Genomic DNA, 20,423 nt, shown 5'->3' on the forward strand with positions numbered 1-20,423 from the left:
CGTTTTCACGGTTATTTCATTGAACATGTGATGTCTTATATACAAGCTGTCACTTTTTCGCTCGCTCTCTCTTCTTTCTTCTTCTCCCAATATAGCAGTGGGTTTAAACTTAAGTATCTTACTGAATCAGTAATTATTGACAAATTTTAACGAGGTTTGTTTTAGAAAGATATTTCTTTGATTAGAATTTTAAAAAACAAACAAACAAAAATCCGCTATTGATCTCGTTCTAAGATATGACACCATCAAAGTAATTCTGTAAGCTATCTCATGTAAATACATTTTAAATTGGGGAAGTAAAAGTTATACATGATTTATAGGTGGGTTTAGACATATTTTGTGACTGAGAGTATTTGTATTGTATTTACAGTGCACAGTGTATGGACGTTATCAGAGAAATGTGATAGCAGTGTGCCAGATGCTTGGCATGATTGTTAGACAAAACAAGTAAGCACGTGCGTGCTCCCCAAACAAGCGATCTAGGTAGGTCCTATATCGATGATCGATGTAATTGCATAACCATTTATATATTGTTTTTGTTTTTCCCTGCAGCTGAGTGTGCACAACAACAAGACCAGGGAAATTTTAGCCTTTATCCACGCCAGCAACTTTGAACAAATTGCACTTTTTACAACTTAGACCTTCCATTTAAATGCAAAAATGTCCAAGTGCATTTCTTTTTAAATCGAAATATTCTAATTTTAGTAACAGATGAGTCAATTTAGGCATCCGTTGCCTTGAATAGAAGGAAAAGAATGAAGGAAAGGCTAAATATAGATCGCTACAAAACAAAAACGGAGTGCCAGATTTGATGGTATACGGATAAGTAAATTCCCTGCCACTCCAATGAAAGGTGAGTAATCATCAATTACGTTCATGTATATTTCCATGTAAGTGTCCAGTTGTTAACTTGCGCTGAGTTAGTTTGCCTTAGATATGTTCAATGTATAATATACATGTACCACCAAACGGTATTTGAACTGATTCACCGATAGGATAAAACAATGGTTCCCTTATGATTTGAATATCCTGGGATGGTATAATACTTAGGGTGCATATAGGTAGTCAATGATGTACTTATTGATTTTGACTCTTTATACATGTACATGTATGTATGTAGGTAAAATGAGTTTTCTTCTAAGCTATGATTTTTCACTTTCTTATATCCCTTTACTTGGATCTATCAATAAATTTAGAATTTATTTAAGGTGGACAAAGTTTACAGCATGATAATTAATACATGAATCATTAATAGAAATTCTGCTGTTTAATGTTTTAATAGCGAAATAAGTTGTAGGAAGAGTCATTTCCTATTTTATTATTATTATTATTAACTAGATACAGCTGTAAGTAAACGTACTACAATATGCATAAACACAGGAAAAATAACATGGAAAAATAAGTATGATTCCCTTTCTTATTTTTTTTTATTTGTGTTCTTATTTGATATAAAAAACTAGACATACATACAAAACTAAAATTTCATGTAAAGCGATATAGCTTTATTAACTACATGTAGTTTGATGTTATATTTTCATATACGATACTTTCAGTGACTGAGTATTCCTTGAAATGTTCATGCACTTTGCGTATTTTTATCTCCAATTGCAACCTTGGGCATTTGTCTTGTTTATTCTATCCAAGTTTTTAAAAAATCTCTTTTTAACTATTTATTAAGCACATAATAACAAATCCAACGCATGCACAGCGAAAAAAATTATTGCACATTTTTTTAAAATGCTGAAATTAAAAATGTTGCAGCAATTAATATACGTCCCGGTTAATAGAATACGGGTATCCGTTGAAAGAATTCTTAAACAATCAATCAATCAATTTTTTTTAAAAAATGTAAGTATTTATGAATACTAAATAGCTTGATTAAGTGTTTTTAATATTTCTGTAAACTTCCATGTAATAATGTTAATAGTAGGAAGAACGTGTGAAGCTTTTTGATATATCATTTTGAAAACAGGCATTAAAGAATTGTATGGTGGAAGTGAATTTAACTAGTTATGGATATTTTAGAACAGGGCGGAAATGGAAATATATCTGATTATACATATTTTATCTTTTGTGGTAATTTCCTTCTAACAATTAGTTTATTTTTGGCAAAAACAAGAGAGGAAGTAAAAAATAAGAGGAAACCTTTTTTTAGCCGACATAAATTACAATACAGATGTATATACATTTATTTTCTATGTTTCTTTCCAAGTTGATTTGGAAGTAAAACTAAATTGTTTCTTTTATAAATCTACACTAAGATTTCCAATGTTTTAATAATTTATTGAGAGGTCAAAAAATGAAGCTGTGAGGTGTTGGGCTGCAATTGCAATGTACTTTGTTTCTACGTCACGCTTTGCATTCATTATTCCTCACTTTAGGCGGGATCATCCCCCACGAAACAACAACCTATATTAGCTATATCTAATTTCCTTTCGCTGGTGTTCGTCACTTATAATAAAAACACCAAAGGCTGGATTCTCGAACAGATTGCGTTTTGCCTAATTCTTGACCGTAACTGTTGTCTTCGGCCTATAGAACGGCCACAGACAAACAGTTTGGTTCAAAACGCATTATGCCCCTGAATACAGTCAATGAATGCATATCAGAAAACTACTGAAGCTGTGTAAATTAAGAGAATTCACATTTTTGCTCGATGAAATGATATTTAGGCGACAAGAGACTGTATATAAAAACTCTATAATTTAATACGACAAATCCAAATCTAAAAAAACTGTGACATGAATCATCAAATGTCTTATGTAACTGCCCTGGGACAAGTTGGAATAACTTTTGAGCCCTTGAAAATTATTGATTAAACGATTGAAAGTTGCTGAGTAGGAAGAATTCTTAATATATAGTCCACACATATACTGGGGCAATAGTTACCACTAATTAGTTGACACTTTTCTGGTTAAAACTATCACTTACTGGTGCTAACGAATGGGGTGTATATCAAATTGAGAGTACAAGCCTAGGATCAGCGTTAACTAATCTATCGATCACATTCTCTCACACGAATAGATACCAAGGAACAGAGGGGAAAAAACTACAATAAACGAGGTTTTCTGACTGATTGATTTCTTACAATTTCTTAGAGACAGGGGATCGAGTAGTGCAGCAATATATGCACGTACTCATTAACTGTTCAATATAATTATCTGAAAATATCCAAAATACTCAGTAAACGTAAATTAAAATTTTAATAATCACGGGCTCAAGGTTCGAGCTGCATGACCCTTGACATTTACATGTATATCACGAGCTTGATTGCAGTTGCACACGAATGACACGATATAATTCGTATACATATACATGTTAAGTTAACAGTATGCTTGAAAAGCTTTCACATTTGACGTTTGTTTGGCTTATGAAATCCAAAAACATAAAATCTTAAATTCTCTTCCACTTGTTTTTCCCCCAAGAATCGCACTTCATTCAGTAATTTTGCCTCTCTCTCTCTCAGAGAGAGAGAGAGAGGGGGGGGTAAACGTGATTGCACAGATGTATATCTCTATATCTCTGTGTTTGAGCGGTAAAGCTTAAGAATTGAATTGCATATAGGTATGCTATTTTTTATCGACTGACTCTATTTGCGGTATTTTATTTCCTTTTTAGACTGCTATATTAAATCGACTATAACTATTTTTGGATGTTTCCTCAAAATTTCAATATACATGTGTAATAATAAATATTTTAACAAATAAGATTATGTTGAAGAAATACAAAATATAGGAAAAATTTAGCAAAACTTAAACTGAACTTGGTTTTTATGTGTTATAATCAATTCTGCTTCATATTAGTTTACAGAATTAACGAAGATATGCGGACTCCATCAACCTCCCATCCCCTCAAACAATCCTTTTTACAAAAATATAGCATTTGACTTAAGATTAAGAGTGATAAACATTGAACAAAACATCATAATCTCAAAAAGAAGCATGTTAATTAACTATATAATAAATGTTATGTGCATGCGTTACATGTATATACCATCTTTTTGCCCTTCCTTCCCTGTTCAGTCTTATTGGAAAACAATTTTAATGTACTGATTTGGGGGGGGGGGGGGATACAATTACAATACATTAATTCTGACTTACAATTGATCTTTTATGACATTATAAAAAATCTGTCAAAACCAACTCTGAGTTTAGATTTGTCACGTGCTATTCTGACTTGATTATGTGTTACGCCAATTTTTTCCAGGAAAAGAAAGGTAAAAGATATAATAAGTGGCCTAGGAAAACAAGAATGTTATACTGATAATTAAAAAAGATTAAAAAACCAGAGGAAACTCCTCATCGTGATATATTCAGGGGATTACATCATCTTACATTGTTTTTTGTAGAAGTGATATACACTGTACATGTACAACACTAGAGGAAAAAAATAATATAAATTCAAAACTCCAAGAATTTAACATATTTAAGATCCCAAACAATGTATTTCATGAACAAGAAGAATACACATGTACCCTAATATCGAGTGACTTATTGTTCTCTAACTCTGTCTAACATAACTTTATAACATAACAGGAGAACCGGCGTCTTAATAACTATTCTTCCTCAAAAATTTGCAATTCCCTTTATTCTGTTACATTTATATCTTTATGCTTTTCAAAGAAAGTTTTTTTTTTAAAAAAATGCAAGAATTAAATTTCTTTTAAAATATATATATATATATATATATATATATATATATATATATATATATATATATATATATATATATATGGCGTTCAACTCGACATTTAGATATATCGACGACGTATTGTCAATTAACAATGGCTATTTTCATTCTTATGTCGATACGATATATCCTGGTGAACTTGAGATAAAAGATACCACAGAGTCTGACACATCTGTTTCATATTTGGATATTTTACTTGAAAAAGACGTTAATGGTAATCTAACAACCAAGCTTTATGATAAACGTGATGACTTTAACTTTTCAATCGTCAACTTCCCTTACTTATGCAGCAATATACCTTCATCACCTGCATACGGGGTATATATTTCTCACTTGATTCGATACGCAAGAGCATTCTCTACGTATGTACAATTTCTAAAACGAGGTAAATTATTGACAAATAAGTTGATGAAACAAGAATATCAGCTGTCTCGTTTAAAGTCATCATTTCGTAAGTTCTATGGTCGATACAATGACCTTGTCAGCAAATACAATTTATCATTGAGTCAAATGCTGACTGACGTTTTTCATACTAATTGTTAGGCCATTATTTACACACTGAATTGTCGACGGATTTTTCCGTTATTTCCCGATCATGACAAGGAGCACACGGCGGGTGTGACCGGTCGGCAGGGGATGCTCACTCCTCCATGGCACCTGATCCCACCTCTGATGTTTGGAGGTCCGTGTTTGCTCTGCTCCTATTTTGTATTGTATAATGGACTTTCGAGCTTGAATACTGTTCGTTATCTCCATATATTTCATATAAGAAAGAATAGGATCGTAGCTATGTTTTTTTTTTCTCTTCCGACTTGTATTTTTATCGTTGTACTATATATATTTATACGGTCCGTTGTTTCACTAGTGTATTATTTGACAGAAAACTACTTGGCAAAAAAGTGTATATTTTCCTTGTTAATCAAAGGTATGGTGTCTCTGACAGTTGTAAAATACCCCTTCATCTCAGAGGAAAAGAGGAAAGGAAGATTAGCGGTCTCGTGCATGCAAGCTCCTCCCATAGTATGCTAAAATTTATTCAGGTATGAATAGGATTTAAAATAGGTTTCACTTGACACAAAAGCGTGGTCATCCAGTGATCGAGTTTTATCTATTTGTTGATATTCAAAATTGTGCTATGTAATGCTCTGGACTCGACATACATGTCCAGAGGATAATTTTATTGAGAATTTAACTTTTCAATGAAATTGAACCTATTCTTTTTATTCATATCGCATCCTCAAAAATATGTGGCATTTCAATATTTATTGATTTAATTTGTTTATTTATTATTTATTTATTTTTTATTATATCAATTTATTTTAATTTACCTTTAAAACGAAGTTTAAAATCCAAGAAGGCTCTCAGATTTTATATGCTCTCAATACTACAAATGTTCAGATGTTAATAACTTTGAATTTTATAAGAAAATCTAGAGCATTTGCAAAATAAGTATCAAACAAGCTTGAAAACAAGTTTTTTAGTTTCACTTGGCAAAAAGTTACATGCTGAAAAACAAGGTAATTACAGTTTATCAATTTTTAACCATGAATCATTTGGAACGCAGTTAAAACTCTGTCATTATTTCGGTTCCATTAAATAAGGACAACATTCAACCACAATATATGGTACCACATAGTTCCATGTAATTTCTTTTATTTTAGTATTTTTTCTGGACTTCTATCAGAATGTCCACGGAATCAATTAAATTTGGTGAGATGGTAGTTAAATGAAATTGTATTTTTGATTATGGACAAAAAGAACGTTCAACTCAAATCCATATTACCATTTACCCAAAGGATTGCTGACTCGCTGTAGCAAAGAATTAGTACGAGGAATCTAGAATATCCATCAAAAAAACTCCGACGACATGAATGCCTGACATCTTAATTGGACAGAGCGGTGTGGTTATAAATACAAAAAGATAGCAATGCGTTCTAAGTCCACAAAAAAGTTGAATGCAAGCGTTCTTTGACATTTCCCTAAAGGGAATTAGTTCATTTTAACTCTACAATCAAAGTCACGCAAATCTTTCGGTTTGAAATTTTAAGGTTTTTGTATTCCGCTTTTAAGAAATTACGAATTTTGACTTTCAATTATACTTTTCATATTTTCTTGTATAGTTGAAAATAGCGTTATAGGGACTGCATTTCTGCATGAAAGTCGTAAGTTATGAAGACACAAAAAGAGCAACCGCGTGATGAATCACTAGTTCACAGAATTCTCCCCAAACTAAATCTGTGTACTAAAGGTAACTTTCTTTGAGAATATAACCTTTATTGCAAATAATGGCTTTAGTTTCTTTTTAACATGTGCACTATCCCATACTGCCAGGGAGTTCACTTAGCGATGGATAAGGTCCCTCGTATACAATTAAAATCTTCATGAAAACTAAAAAAAACTACCTACAGGTAGTTTAATTTGTTACAACTATGTTGCTATGCCTAATTAAACACAGAGACGAAACGATGTTCTCTGAGGGGATTGTTGACTGATAATAAGGGAAGCTGTCCTATTTTATGTTTTTAAATAGTTAGTGCAGACAATGCTAAGCCGAAGAATTGAGCAATCCTCCTATAATGAAATATCGCCTACAGGAGACCCACAAATATGGCATTGATTGCAGTGAATTGTCGGAGATCCCTTGATACTTGACGGCCTTGCCCTAGTAACCCGAAGCGCAGGTCCGATAAAATTGTCCATATTTTATTCTATTTGGTACCTTACAATATAAAGACTTTTACCAAGGCCAAAATATTGTCAAATATATGATACTTTTTCAAATATGGATTCCTCAACGTTTCTGAAAAGATTGTATAATTACATTTCCAAAAATAACAATGAACGTTGCACTTGATTTACATTCTTTGAGTACATATCAAAACGCTCTACTTAAGGCGATTTGCTTTCAAAATCTGTTTTCCTTAATCTGTATTGAGTATCTTGATCAAAAGTTAATTCTGGAGAGATATTAAGACCACTTAAGACACAATGAATTTCATTTTATGACAGTCTTGACTATTTATTATACTCTTACTGGAATAAGAGTGTGTTCGATGTAACTTTATTAATTATATAAGCTTAGAAATAATTTGAAAAGACGATTATTTCATACACACTTGAACTGACCCAGCGGCTGTACAAAGATCACGTGTCCATTTTAAACGAAAATTTTTTTTTCACCATATTTTATTCTGTTTCTTGGAGACTTTTTTTCAGCTTAAACGTGTAATATAAAGATTTCATTTTCAAATAAAATCTGTAAAAAAAAAAAAATAAATAAATAAATAAATAAATAAATAAAAAAGTTAAAATTAATTTCGAAAATCGATTGTACATTGCCGGAAAGGGGACTGACCTCCGCAGAGGAAGTTGTGACACCAAATAAATGTTGCTGACTCGACTCAAAGACAATCCTCAATAATTAGCCATTTGCAGTCAACTCCATGCCCACTATTGATCCAGAGAGTGCGAGATTTGACAATATTACACATGCCGCGGCCAGCCATATATTGAACTATTGTTCTCAGGAACCTTGCAAAAACAATGACCTCAATTTCAATCCTTTTATCCATGATATTTTTATGTGTTAAAAACTACCTACCTTTAGCAATATTTGAATTGTTTGCACTAATGAAAAGTTCGAAAATTCTTTACATAATAGACTACTATCACCTCCTTAACATGACCAAGATTTATGAAAATCCCCCCCCCCCCCAAAAAAAAAATGACTTCTGAAGTTGGTCTCTTAATTGATTTGCATTTAAGTCTAATTGATATGGGAAAAGTTCAGTAATTTTTGTTTTCTGTCTAATCCCAGCATGAATATGAACAGAAATCCACTACACGATCTAAGAGAGAACAGGTCAGGAATTGCGGATTAAGGAGGATTATTCTCAAACTTTTATAAATCATTGTATTTATTAACTCATCTTTGATAATAGCAACTGGTCCTATTGCTTAATTTCAATTTAGTTAAATAGCTTAACCACGATCTATGTCAAAGTTTATAAATTCCAGTGTTAAAGGTGACACCTTACAAAAATAACAGAGAAATACTCAGCAATCAAGGAGGAATGACCTTTGGTGAGATAAAATCTAGGGTTTAATTTTTTAATGTTATTCAATTTCATAAATTAATAAATAAAGTAATATGGATTTAATTAATTTAAATTTATAAATGAGACTGGCTGAAGAGACATTATTATTATCTTTCTTTTGTTTAACATTAATATTTAATAGTGCGAAAAGTTTTGGTTTGACATTTGAATTATCGGGGTAATAACTTAACACGCAGAATACGCTATTAGATATATAATTCCCATTAAAATGTAGTGCTGATTTAAAATTAAATTAAATTATGATGAAATAATTTGATAAACTAATGCAAATTTCGTTTAAGATAATAATGTTGTTTTTCCCCTCCCAACAGAGTGAAAGGTCGTAACTACGTCAATGATTTTTTTTTGGTCTCACTTAAGTTTAAAGGCTTGTCTGAGAAGGGGAAGGGGGTCCACGCCGCTATTTAAAAAATTAAAAAGATGATTTTAAAAAATTCCCTGCTTCCTGGAGGTGCTGCAAGTCCCTGGATCCTGGTCTTGAAGTACTCTAGGGACATGATATCTTCTGGCAGCTGGTTCCATATCCTGTAGTGTTAGGAAAGAACGATCCTAGAAGACGGCGGTACGGCAGAGTGGGGTCCTGTGTTGGTGTCCCTTTGTGAATGGTCCTGTTTGGTTTAAATAGGGAGGCAGTCTGCTGACAACTAGGGAAAGAACAACTCGTTATATCATGATGGCCTTGTTTCGGATTCTACATGGACGTAAGCTCTCCCACTCTGTCCTGTCAGTCTTCGCTGTGACACTTCTGTTGTTTGTCACTAACCTAGCTGCTCTTCTTTGCACCGCTTCTATTCTTTCGTTGTCCTTCTTAGTGTGAGGGCCCAGACGGTAGATGCATATTTCATCTGGGGTCTGACCAACTAATATTTGTCCTTGATTTTGGTTGGACAAGACGTGAGGTTCCTCCGTAAGAAGGCAGTGGTGTTGTTTGCTTTATTATAAACGCTATCGATGTGATGCTTCCACAATAGGCTGTTGGAGATGTTGACCCCTAAGTATTTGGCCTGGGTGGTAACAGTCAGCTCCTTCCCGTGGATGTTGTATGGGGTGATGCATTGTTTCAGTTCGGTGGTGTTACGGATAACCACGCATTTTTCTGGATTAAAGTATATTAGCCAGTCTGCTTCCCACAGCTTTAGGTTTTCAAGATCCGTCTGGAGTTGTCTGGCATTGGCCTCAGAAGTGATGTTCCTATACAGGAGTCCGTCGTCCACACATATCTTGTCTTGGACTTTACTCTAGAAGGTAGTTCATTAATATATATACCAAAAATAGCAATGGGCCAAGGATCGTTCCGTGGGACACTCCGGAGGTAACAGGTGCTGTTGGTGAGAAATGACCCTCTACCAGTACTCGTTGCATGTGGCTAGATAGGAAACTCCAGATCCAGTTGAGTAGGCAACCACATACAACGTACACAATGTTCTAATTTGGCGAAATACCTTTCCGGTCACGGTAGTAATAGGGCGTTCGCTTCGTGATCGGTAGGCGTTCGATTCTCTTTCTCTGCGCCGCGTCAAACCTAAGGTGTAAACAGAGGTCCCATGGCACGTTAGGCGTTGGCATGATAAAGAACCCTCATTGCTCAATGGCCCTAAGAGCCGAATAAAGATCTAAATTTGAAGCCCCTTCACCGTTATATGGTGACGTCTTTATATGAGTGAAAAATTCTCGAATGGGGCGTATAACAATATATAATCAATCAATCAATCTCTTGTGGACCTTATTTGTCAGAAGCTTTTAAAAATCTAGCAATACAGTGTCATTCTGGGTATAATTTTCGATGCCCATGACGAGGTCCTGGATTGTTGTTATCAGTTGGAACTCACATGATCACTTTTTCCTAAACCCATGCTGGTAATTGGTTAGGATGTGCTTTTCAAAGAAGTTCATAAGGCCAAAATAAAAAAAATACCTTTGTTTCCCCTAACGCGACCGACCCACTTAAATCGCGCCGACTGAAAAGTTTTTTTAAACAAGATCATTCAAATTTTTTTTAATTGTTTATAAACTTTATAAAATACAATTTCATCAAAATCCATTTTTATCAGAACGGTGGCTTTTTTTCTACTCTGATTTGGCACCTACAGCATGTGGCCACAGAGGGTTACATATCAGTCTTATTATACATATATGTTACATATCTTTAACTTATTAGAATCCTACACTCTTGAAACATTTCGTGAATTAAATGTACCATTATTAAGGAGTGTTTTTGTTCTTTCCTATTTATAAAGATATCATTCAATTTTTTAGAATGTATTTTCATAACTGCTGTCAGAAAAAAAATAATTTACCTACCTACCTACCTACCCAACTTCAGATTTTAGGGTCGGGTTAGGGGAAACAAAGATATTTTTGATGATGGCCTAAGGTAACTGTGGATGATGTGTTCTACCAACTTACAACAGAGGTCCAGTGCCCATCTCGATAATTAGCAGACTTTCTCTTGTCATCCTTAATTTTGAATAACAGTGTAACATTTGCTGACTTCCAGTCCTCTTGTGTTTGACCTAGGTCGGTGGATGCATGGAATATCTTCATGAGTGCTGGTATAACTGTATGAGCCATCTCTTTCAGGAACTTGGTGGTGATCTCTTTTGGTCCAGTCGCCTTATTAGTATTGAGGCCTAACAGGAGCTTCAGTACACCCTTCTCATGCCTCTGATGTCTGATACTGAAGGGATGCTACTGGTGCCTAGATCTGGGATGTGAGATATATAGCCTCTGTTGTGAACACTGAAAAAAAAATATTGATTAAGGAGAGATGCTTTAGTTTGTGGGTCTCCGTGTAGCTTCCTGTCACAGCGGAGTGGGCACTATCGCACTTCTTACGAAGGATCAGAGAGTCTTGCTGTTGGAGTCCTCCTGCACCATGTCTGATACATATGAATTGCAGACACTCTTACACTCACATGGGGTTGACTTTGCAGACACTCTTACACTCACACGGGGTTGACTTCTGCAGGTGTGTAGTTCTTCCTGTCCTTACCTCTACCTGACTAATTGTGCATTGTGAAGGCTCTTCGCTTTATCTTCCTGTTACACTCTACTTGTACTCCACTTAGTTGGCAAATGCTTCCTGGTGGTGTTAAAGCAGGTAGTCTTAGTCCAAAAGTTGTGTACGGGCGTGTCACATTCTGAGCTGTCAAGGAAACATGCCAAGTCATGGTCAATTCAATTTTGCTGTACGCTTTTTCTTGGTACTTGCTAACGAGCTCCTTTCTATAATAACATACATCTAGGAATTGTTAAAAAAAAAAAAAAAAAAAAAAAAAAAAAAAAACAACAACAACAAGATGTGTTTGTGAAACACTGATGCCCCAGTATGGCTACTTATAGCAGAGCTTTAACTTTTTCAAATGCAAATATGTTGGTACCATAAGTAAGGTCTTGTCTCGAGGAATATACCCGTGAAATATGAAAGTCCTAGCAGCAACCACTGTATAGAAATGGAAAAGGTTAATTTTTTTCAAAAGTAAGTAAAACATCAAGGTCAAAAAGGTCACAATTAATGGTGCCCAAGAAAAGGTCTTCTCACAAGAAATACACATGGGAAATATGATAGCCGTAGCACCAATCGTTCAAAAGTTATGGCCAAGGTTAAAGTTTTCTAAAAGTAGGTCAAACTCCAAAGTCAATGTCAATGGATTACAATTGTTGGTATCCAAAGGAAGGTATTGTCACAAGGAATAGACATATTTAATAGGAAAAACCTAGCACCTACTGTTCAAAAGTAATGTCCAAGGTTAAAGTTTTCCAAAAGTAGGCCAAACTCCAAGATCAAGGTCAGAGGATCAAAGTTGTTGGTATCCAAAGGAAAGTCTTGTCACAAGGATGACATATGTGAAGTATGAAAGCCCTATCACCAATCGTTCAAAAGTTATTGCATAGGTTAAAGTTTTTCAAAAGTAGGTCGAACTCCAAGGTCTTAGGGTCAAAGTTGTTGGTATCCAAAGGAAAGTCTTGTCACAAGGATGATATATGTGAAGTATGAAAGCCCTAGCACCAACCGTTCAAAAGTTATGGCAAAAGTTAAACTTTTTTAAAAGTATGTCAAACTTCAAGGTCAAAGGGTCAAAGTTGTTGGTATCCAAAGGAAGGTCTTGTCATAAGAATTACACATGTGAAGTATGAAAGCCCTAGCACCAACTGTTCAAAAGATAAGGCCAAGGTTAAAAATCGGGAAAATTTTGCAAAACTGGGTCAAACTCCAAGGTCAAGGTCAAAAGGTCACATATGATGGTACCCCAAGAAAGGTCTTGTCACAAGGAATACACATGGGAAATATGAAAGCCATAGCTCCAACCAATCAAAAGTTATGAGCAATGTTAAAGTTTTTGCGGACAAACAGATAAACAGACAAAGAGACGGACGGACAGGGCAAAAACTATATACCCCCGAATCTTCGATACGGGGGCATAGAAACACACAACAGTACATGTATTTGAACTGAGATGTCATAATTTATTAAAACAATAAAATGCTTTATTTGTTTGTTAAAACAGGGACAACGATTGCAGAAAAATACCGCGTAAGCCGGTTTTGTAACTATGCACCCGTAATCGAAGATTCGGGGGCATACAGTTTTTGGTCTGTCCGTCAGTTTTTGGTCTGTCCATCCATATGTTTGTCTGTATGTCCGCAGAAACTTTAACCTTGCCCATAACTTTTGAATGGTTGGTGCTAGGGTTTTCATATTTCACACATTCACATGTATTCCTTGTGACAAGACCTTTCTTTGGGTATCAAAATATTTTACTTCTTGAACTTGGGAGTTTGACCCACTTTTGCAAAAAGTTACCAAATGTTAACCTTGGCCATAACTTTTGAACTGTGGGTGCTAGGACTTTTACATATCGCATGTGCACTCTCTGTAACAAGACCCTTTGGTATTAACGTTTTTGACTTCATGACCTTGAGTTTGACCTCCATTTGAAAAAAAACTTCAATCTTGCCAATAACTTTTGAACAGTTGGTGCTATGACTTTAATATTTGTGACAAGACCTTTCCTTTAGTACCATTATTTTTTTATTTCATGACATCAAGCATGACGTACTTTCTGAAAAACTTTAACTTTGGCCATCTTTTCTGAATGATTGGTGCTAGGGCTATTTTATTTCATGTGTGTATGCCTTGTGACAAAACCTTTCTTTGGGTATCAACATTTTTGAACTCTTAACCATGACATTGGAATTTAGCCTTCATTTAATAACCTTTAGCCCTGGGCTGCCATATAATCATAATTGGTATTCAGTGGATGAAAGTGTGTTTAAGGATACAAACAAAATTTTTCTTCCAAAATTCAAAAAGTGCTTTTTTAAAATAGTGATATCTGTTTAGTTATAGTGTACAACTTTATATTTGGCTAAGCCACATTATTTGGTGAAAAGTGGGAAAATGTAACTTTTACAGTTCAATGTAATTTTTAAAAAGTTTTAGAAATATATGAATTATTATTACTGTGAAGATTTTGGGAACATTTTCAAGAGTCAATTTTACAGTTCTAAGAAATAAGGAAGAAATATAAGTGGATTTAAGTACATATGTACTAGTATTACTCGAGACGACACTTATAGCATGTTATGAACTGCCAACGAAACAAGACAAATTCCTGTACCACTCGCGCGTAGATTAGTTCTTTGACAAAAGCTTATTAACTCTTTGCAATGATATATATTCCCTTTTTCACCACCATTTGATGCACTGCATCTGACATTTGGTGAATAATGAATGCGTATAATATTGCGTGGTTGTACTGTATGATGATGAGTCACAGTTAAAACTAGTTTTTTTTAGACCAACTAACTTTGAACAAAATTACAGGTGTGAGCATTGAATCAATGTGTCATTCAATAAGTCGTACATACTTCTGGTTTAATGATTACAATGTATCAGTGTACGGATTGTTTAATTTTATCCAGCGTTTAGTAATACAAATGTAGATGTAGACTGTCTTTCTGGAATAGACTCTTCTATTTTTTCCCCAAAGAACGAAAGTAATCCATTCCCTATAGCTTTGTTACCAAATACATTCTATCTCAAGATAATGCTACTATATGGTAGTTTTGTTTTACCCTAAAGCTTAATAGAGAGTGAAATTGATATCATGGGAGTAATAACAACTGAAAACAAATCTATTATGGAAAGAAATGCTCTTTTTATTGAAAAATCATGGCTCATTGCAGCAAAACAAACATTTCTAGATATGTCATTTACCTACATATATATTTTCTCTAGATCTATGTTAACACATTTTAACACTGTTGAAAACATTTGTTCAGAAGACTTGTTATCAAAATATCAAAATATTTTCTTTTTCCATTTTCAGTTTATTGCTTTCATGCCGTTATATAGAGGTATGCAAATACGCCATATGGTATTCGTCGTGGCAGTTCTTGTCCTTCTATTTGCTCCACTCTCCTTTTTATAACATACATGTACCTTTTATCATGTAGAACCTTCTTTCAGATAATATCTCCTCTCACAAAATTTCAATTTAAGATTCATCATTGTACACTAGGTACGGGAACATGATTGAAATACATATTTAAGTGTATATTTCTTTTGTGTATTGAAGGTCATGATGGAACTACAGATAGTAAAGCAAACATTTAGTCCTGTTTTATATTTTTACATTAAAAATGACAGAGTAAAGAAAGCTATATGCCCCCCCCCCCCCCTAAAATTGGATCAGTAAATGAATCATGCACGAACCATTGGAGGATTTATGAATCAACAAGATGTAGAATCTGCAGATACTTGCACGACAACAAGCCGAACATTTAATCTAGAAAACTTTAGTATATCAATCATGTCAATTGAAGATATCCATGATATCTTCTGTGTAGTTTTATAAAGACAGGACCGCGATGGAGTGTCTAGTTGCCTCAGAATCCTGAACTATCCTAGAGAAATAACAGCATTCTCTGATTTTCTTTCCGACGTGTAAACATGCAAAAACAAATGAACGAAATGGTCCTGAATCCAATGACATTCTATGTAGCCAGTTTAATAGTGTAAAAGGAAAACACGGTGTAGGCTTCATTTGTATTCACTTGCTACCAATCTACTCTCACTCGGGTCTATTGGCAGACATTGAATGATTGCAATGTGATCAATAACTATAAAAGTAATTATTCAATCGAAACTGCTGACCTCATTAATTACCATGCAATAAGTATATCTGATAACAAGAACTGGGTCGAAATAATGAAATAGAAATCGCACCAGACCTGTGGATGATTATTGACTGGATTTTGGTTTAAGATGAATCTATTGCTTTTTTTTTAGAAGTAACGTAAATTTTACATTCAGATGCCTTTTACGTAAAGATTAATCGTGCCACTTTATTTGAAATTATGACGTATTGTCTGTTGCGCAAGCAACGACAGATAGAAACTACGATGAAATTAAAATATATCTTTTTTATTTTCATTATTTATTTTATTTATTTATTTTTTTTTGTCAGTCCCAAATAATGACCCTGATTTTTAAAAACTTTGATGATCTATTTCACTTTGATGATCTATTTCACAAAGAACCTTTTCTTATACTCCATGTTAACTCTGGCAATGAACACGTGTTGCATTTGTTCATCTTTGTTATTACTCTCTTTACTTCTTTTTACTTTTCATCCTTTATATCTAATCCCATCTGTTACTCTCTCTCTCTCTCTCTCTCTCTCTCTGTATTGCGTAAAATCAATACCACGTACCATGGAAAAGAAGGGCGTTTCCACTGATTTTTGATCGAAAAGGATTAAATTAACCTCTCTCATATCAGAATTATTGATTGAAAGCATTTCTCTGAAAAACTGCTTTATTATCAATCATGTTGAGAATGTTTTATTTACCCGTCTGCTGTATGTAATACTAGTAGCTACTTTTTTTATAGAAGTTTTTCATAGATTTTTTTAAATCTCAAAACCTCCTGTCTTTCAGAAGATTGATATTTTTGTAATTTTTTGATTCCTCAAAACAATGCAGGTCATGTTAGTAAACGGACCTATTAATTCTTGTATATCAATTGTTATAAATAGAAAAGTAGCGGGAAACTGCACTCTGAACAATTGTTTGATTACTGTCCTGTGCTTACGGAGTTTGCATCATCCAGTAGCATTTACTTTGTTTTTTGCCACACATTGAGATGCCTTTACGTTATTTAGTGACATTTTTCATATGAAATGATATAAGAATGATATATAAGATGGAGTTATTGAAGCCTTATCCATATGGTACGTACTGGATATGGTAAATTTAACTGAGTTTCATATGTACCTAAATCAATAAATTTCTCTTTGTTTAAATAAAGGCATGTCTTATTGGATATAAGCACGCGAGTGACTAAATCTGTGACATAATTTTCTAAATTAAAAAAAAAATACTGCTCAAAATAGGAATAAATATTGAACCATTTTAATAATGAAATAGATATGGCGTAAGACGGTTTTAGCTTAATGTACTTTGAACACGTTCTCTTTCTTTGAAATCGTATTCCTCTGAAGACGTCACTGACATTAAAATTTAGACTCTCACAGGTTCAATAACTTCCACTCTTCATAGATGACCATTGTTAAATATATTCCTAAGTACATAAAATGACAAGAACAGTTACAAGTTTTGGTCAAGCAATACATTTCTACACAAGTATCGAAGAATGTTGATGATTTCATTTTAAATTTGGAACTTTTTTCAGATATATTAGACACTACTGATGTTTTAAATGGAAAAATTGGAAGAGTTTTCACACGACCTGACTGTGTACTAACATCAGGATGAGACAGCAGCCTAATCATCAGCAATCGTATAAACAGTAATAATCAAAATGAACATTGCGAAATGAAAGACAAAGAAAACTTTTATTAGGCAAGGTGTTGGATAACGCAAAAGGGCATTGGGCCGAACGCGCTTTGGAATAACTAGGATCCAATGATTGTTATGAACGTCTCCCAGGCGAGTAGCGATCTGTAGATTTATTGGAAAACTAATCCGCAGTAGAAAGGACCGTACCATGGTTCTGTAGACAGCAGTCAAACGGTGGACGAGGAGAGCGAAACATGGCAGTTGCAGAAGCTAATTCTTCGTTCAGTAAACAGGACAATGACACAAAGTTTTCTAGAGATTCCATGGAAATATTTAAAATTGCATCAACTGCCACATTTCTATTTTTCATTTTTGTCGCTAGTGTTGCGGGGAATTTATTAGTATTTTTAGTATTTTACAAACGCCCAGCGTTATTAACGATATCGAATCGATTTATACTGAATTTGTCAATTTGTAGTTCCCTGAACACTATTTTTGTAATGCCGTTTATGTTTGGTGCTTTAATCGCTGAGGACTGGATATTTGGAACTATTTGGTGCAAAGTTACTGGATTTTTAATGAATGCTATCTTTGCTGCCAGTACATTGACCCTTGTAGCTATATCACTGGACAGATATTGTGCTGTTGTCACTCCGCTGCACTATCAAATGAGAATAACCAAACGTAGATCCGCTTTGATAATAGCAGCCGTTTGGATTCTTGCTGTTTTGGTTTCGCTGCCACCACTGTTTGGATGGAATCACTACCGTTATCAGAAAGATAAAGGTACATGCACAGTGTTATGGTCAAGCAGAATTAAAGATGAAAGGTATTACACATTTTCCTTAGTAATATTGACTTTTATTCTGCCACTTTGTATTATTTTGTGGGCATATCATGTCATCTTCAAGGCTGCGCAAAACAACAGCGAGCGAACAAGACGGAATAGTGTCATTCCTAATAACCAGGTAGACGAACCTTGTTCCACCCAAACACCGCTTAGGTGTGAGCGGAGAAGAAGCAGCACGGCACCCATTCTTCACCGCCGGCTTAGTACCAGTGGTGGTCGGATTGGTGGCTCACTATTGTGGCACCGCGATGAGTGGAAAACAGCTCTCGCAAGTTTGTTGGTAGTGTCCACCTTCATTGTGTGTTGGCTGCCCTATTTTATCATCATTATTCTTGAAGCAAGTGTGCATAATTCGCAAGATATTCCACCAGTTATAGAAACAATATCTATTCTTTTAGCTATGATGAGTTTTGCCTGTAACCCATTAGTGTATGTTTTCAGAAGCAAACTAGCTAGACAAGAAGTCAAGATTATAATGAAAATACAAAGTCGAGAAAGTATAAATATGTCTTTGTCAAGAAGAGGGAGCGAATCAGTATTTACCAGAGAAGGCATTGTACACCAAAGTAGCATTGAATCTGACATAGTGCCATTCGAGAAACCTCTGCATTCATCATCGACATCAACAACTTTGACCTCACTGGTACACAACCCAAATGCTGTGTCTCAGCGGTCCTGACAAAGGCGCCCTCTGGTGTCCCAGACCTCAATCTGACATTTGATGAAACCTCTTCAGTGTTGTGTAAAGGAAAGCATTCCATGTGATTCTTCCAAAACACTTAATTGTTGATTGTTATCAATTTTATAATTTGTTTCTTTACCCAGGTTTGGTGTTGTATTTCACGTCTTTTGATTTAAACATGTAAGTACTTTTATTTGTGCCGAGAAACTGTGTGGCAAGTAATCAAAACATCGATGTATTTTGACATGAGTATTTAATACCTCAGAAAATCAGATGACCTATTAGTATCTGATACTGTTTTTATGATTTTTATACTAAAATCACTGAGATTCCATATTTCTGTCATTGAAATCCAAGCTTCATTGTTTTCTTCATAGTTGTACATCGTATTTATAAATCACCAACCTATAAATGTTCATTTAACATATTTTTATGACAATTTTATATACTTTTTTTATTTAGAAAAATTACCGCTTTTAAAATATACACAAACAAAATGTAATAGCGACAGACATCGCCATGGCGTGAAGTAAACTTACTAAACGATCCAAACATCGCGTTGTTTATTAACTTTTATCTTATTTATTTATTTATTTATTTATTTATTTATTTTTTGGCAACTCAAAATAGCAAGTAATTTGATTTCATATATTTAACTGATAAATCTAAGTCAAATTTTATGTCTGTTGTTGAGCCCTGTGTTTGGAAGGGTTTCTTTATATCTCTATCGTGTTGTTGAGTGTTGTCAATATTGAAATACTTTATGCCAGTATAAATCCCTTAAATTGTTATTAAATATCAAATTATGAATCTTATTATAAGTTATATCCATACTTTTTTGTTGTAATTTTCATCTTATATTTTCTTGCCATTTAATGGTTTCATCATTGTTAAATATTGTGAACTATTTTGGTTATTCAGATGTTCTTGATAATATAAGAAAATTATGCGGCTGATTTCTACCAATATGATTTTTGTAAAGTTTAAATTGCATTTTTTTTTTCTTTTTGAGCGAACGTCACATTTAATGTAATTACATGTATTTATTTTTTATACATTGTTTGTGATCCCCGGTTATACATGCCATTGATTTAAATTTTCTATTTTTAAATAAGTTAGTAAAATTGTATCATGACTTTGATCTGTTCCTGGTGTCTCGATGTTGTTTTGGTAGCAAATTTGTATTAAGACACCAGGGGTCCGTTTTACAAAAGAACTTACGACTATGACCAGAAGCTTTAGCTGTTTCTAACATTTTTTTTTTAAATGAAATTGCTCT

General features: G+C 34.0%; 1 protein-coding gene across 1 annotated transcript; it reads left to right on the forward strand.

Annotated features, from left to right (window-relative positions):
• The first annotated feature begins 631 nt into the window (after positions 1–631).
• On the forward strand, positions 632–20,210 carry LOC133205753 (G-protein coupled receptor 161-like). The gene is made up of 2 exons (XM_061341623.1): positions 632–853; positions 17,506–20,210. The coding sequence occupies exon 2, from the start codon at positions 17,867–17,869 to the stop codon at positions 19,139–19,141; it is 1,275 nt and encodes a 424-aa protein (XP_061197607.1). The 5' UTR covers positions 632–853; positions 17,506–17,866; the 3' UTR covers positions 19,142–20,210.
• The last annotated feature ends 213 nt before the right edge of the window (positions 20,211–20,423 follow it).

This window comes from Saccostrea echinata, unplaced genomic scaffold, assembly GCF_033153115.1.
Source record: "Saccostrea echinata isolate AGI-Se365-2 ecotype Australia unplaced genomic scaffold, CSIRO_AGI_Sech_v1 ptg000054l, whole genome shotgun sequence".
In the NCBI taxonomy this organism is placed as follows: domain Eukaryota; kingdom Metazoa; phylum Mollusca; class Bivalvia; order Ostreida; family Ostreidae; genus Saccostrea; species Saccostrea echinata.

Bases quoted from the DNA above. Each gene is read 5' to 3' on its own strand.
- LOC133205753 (XM_061341623.1), top strand. From the start codon at position 17,867: ATGGCAGTTGCAGAAGCTAATTCTTCGTTCAGTAAACAGGACAATGAC.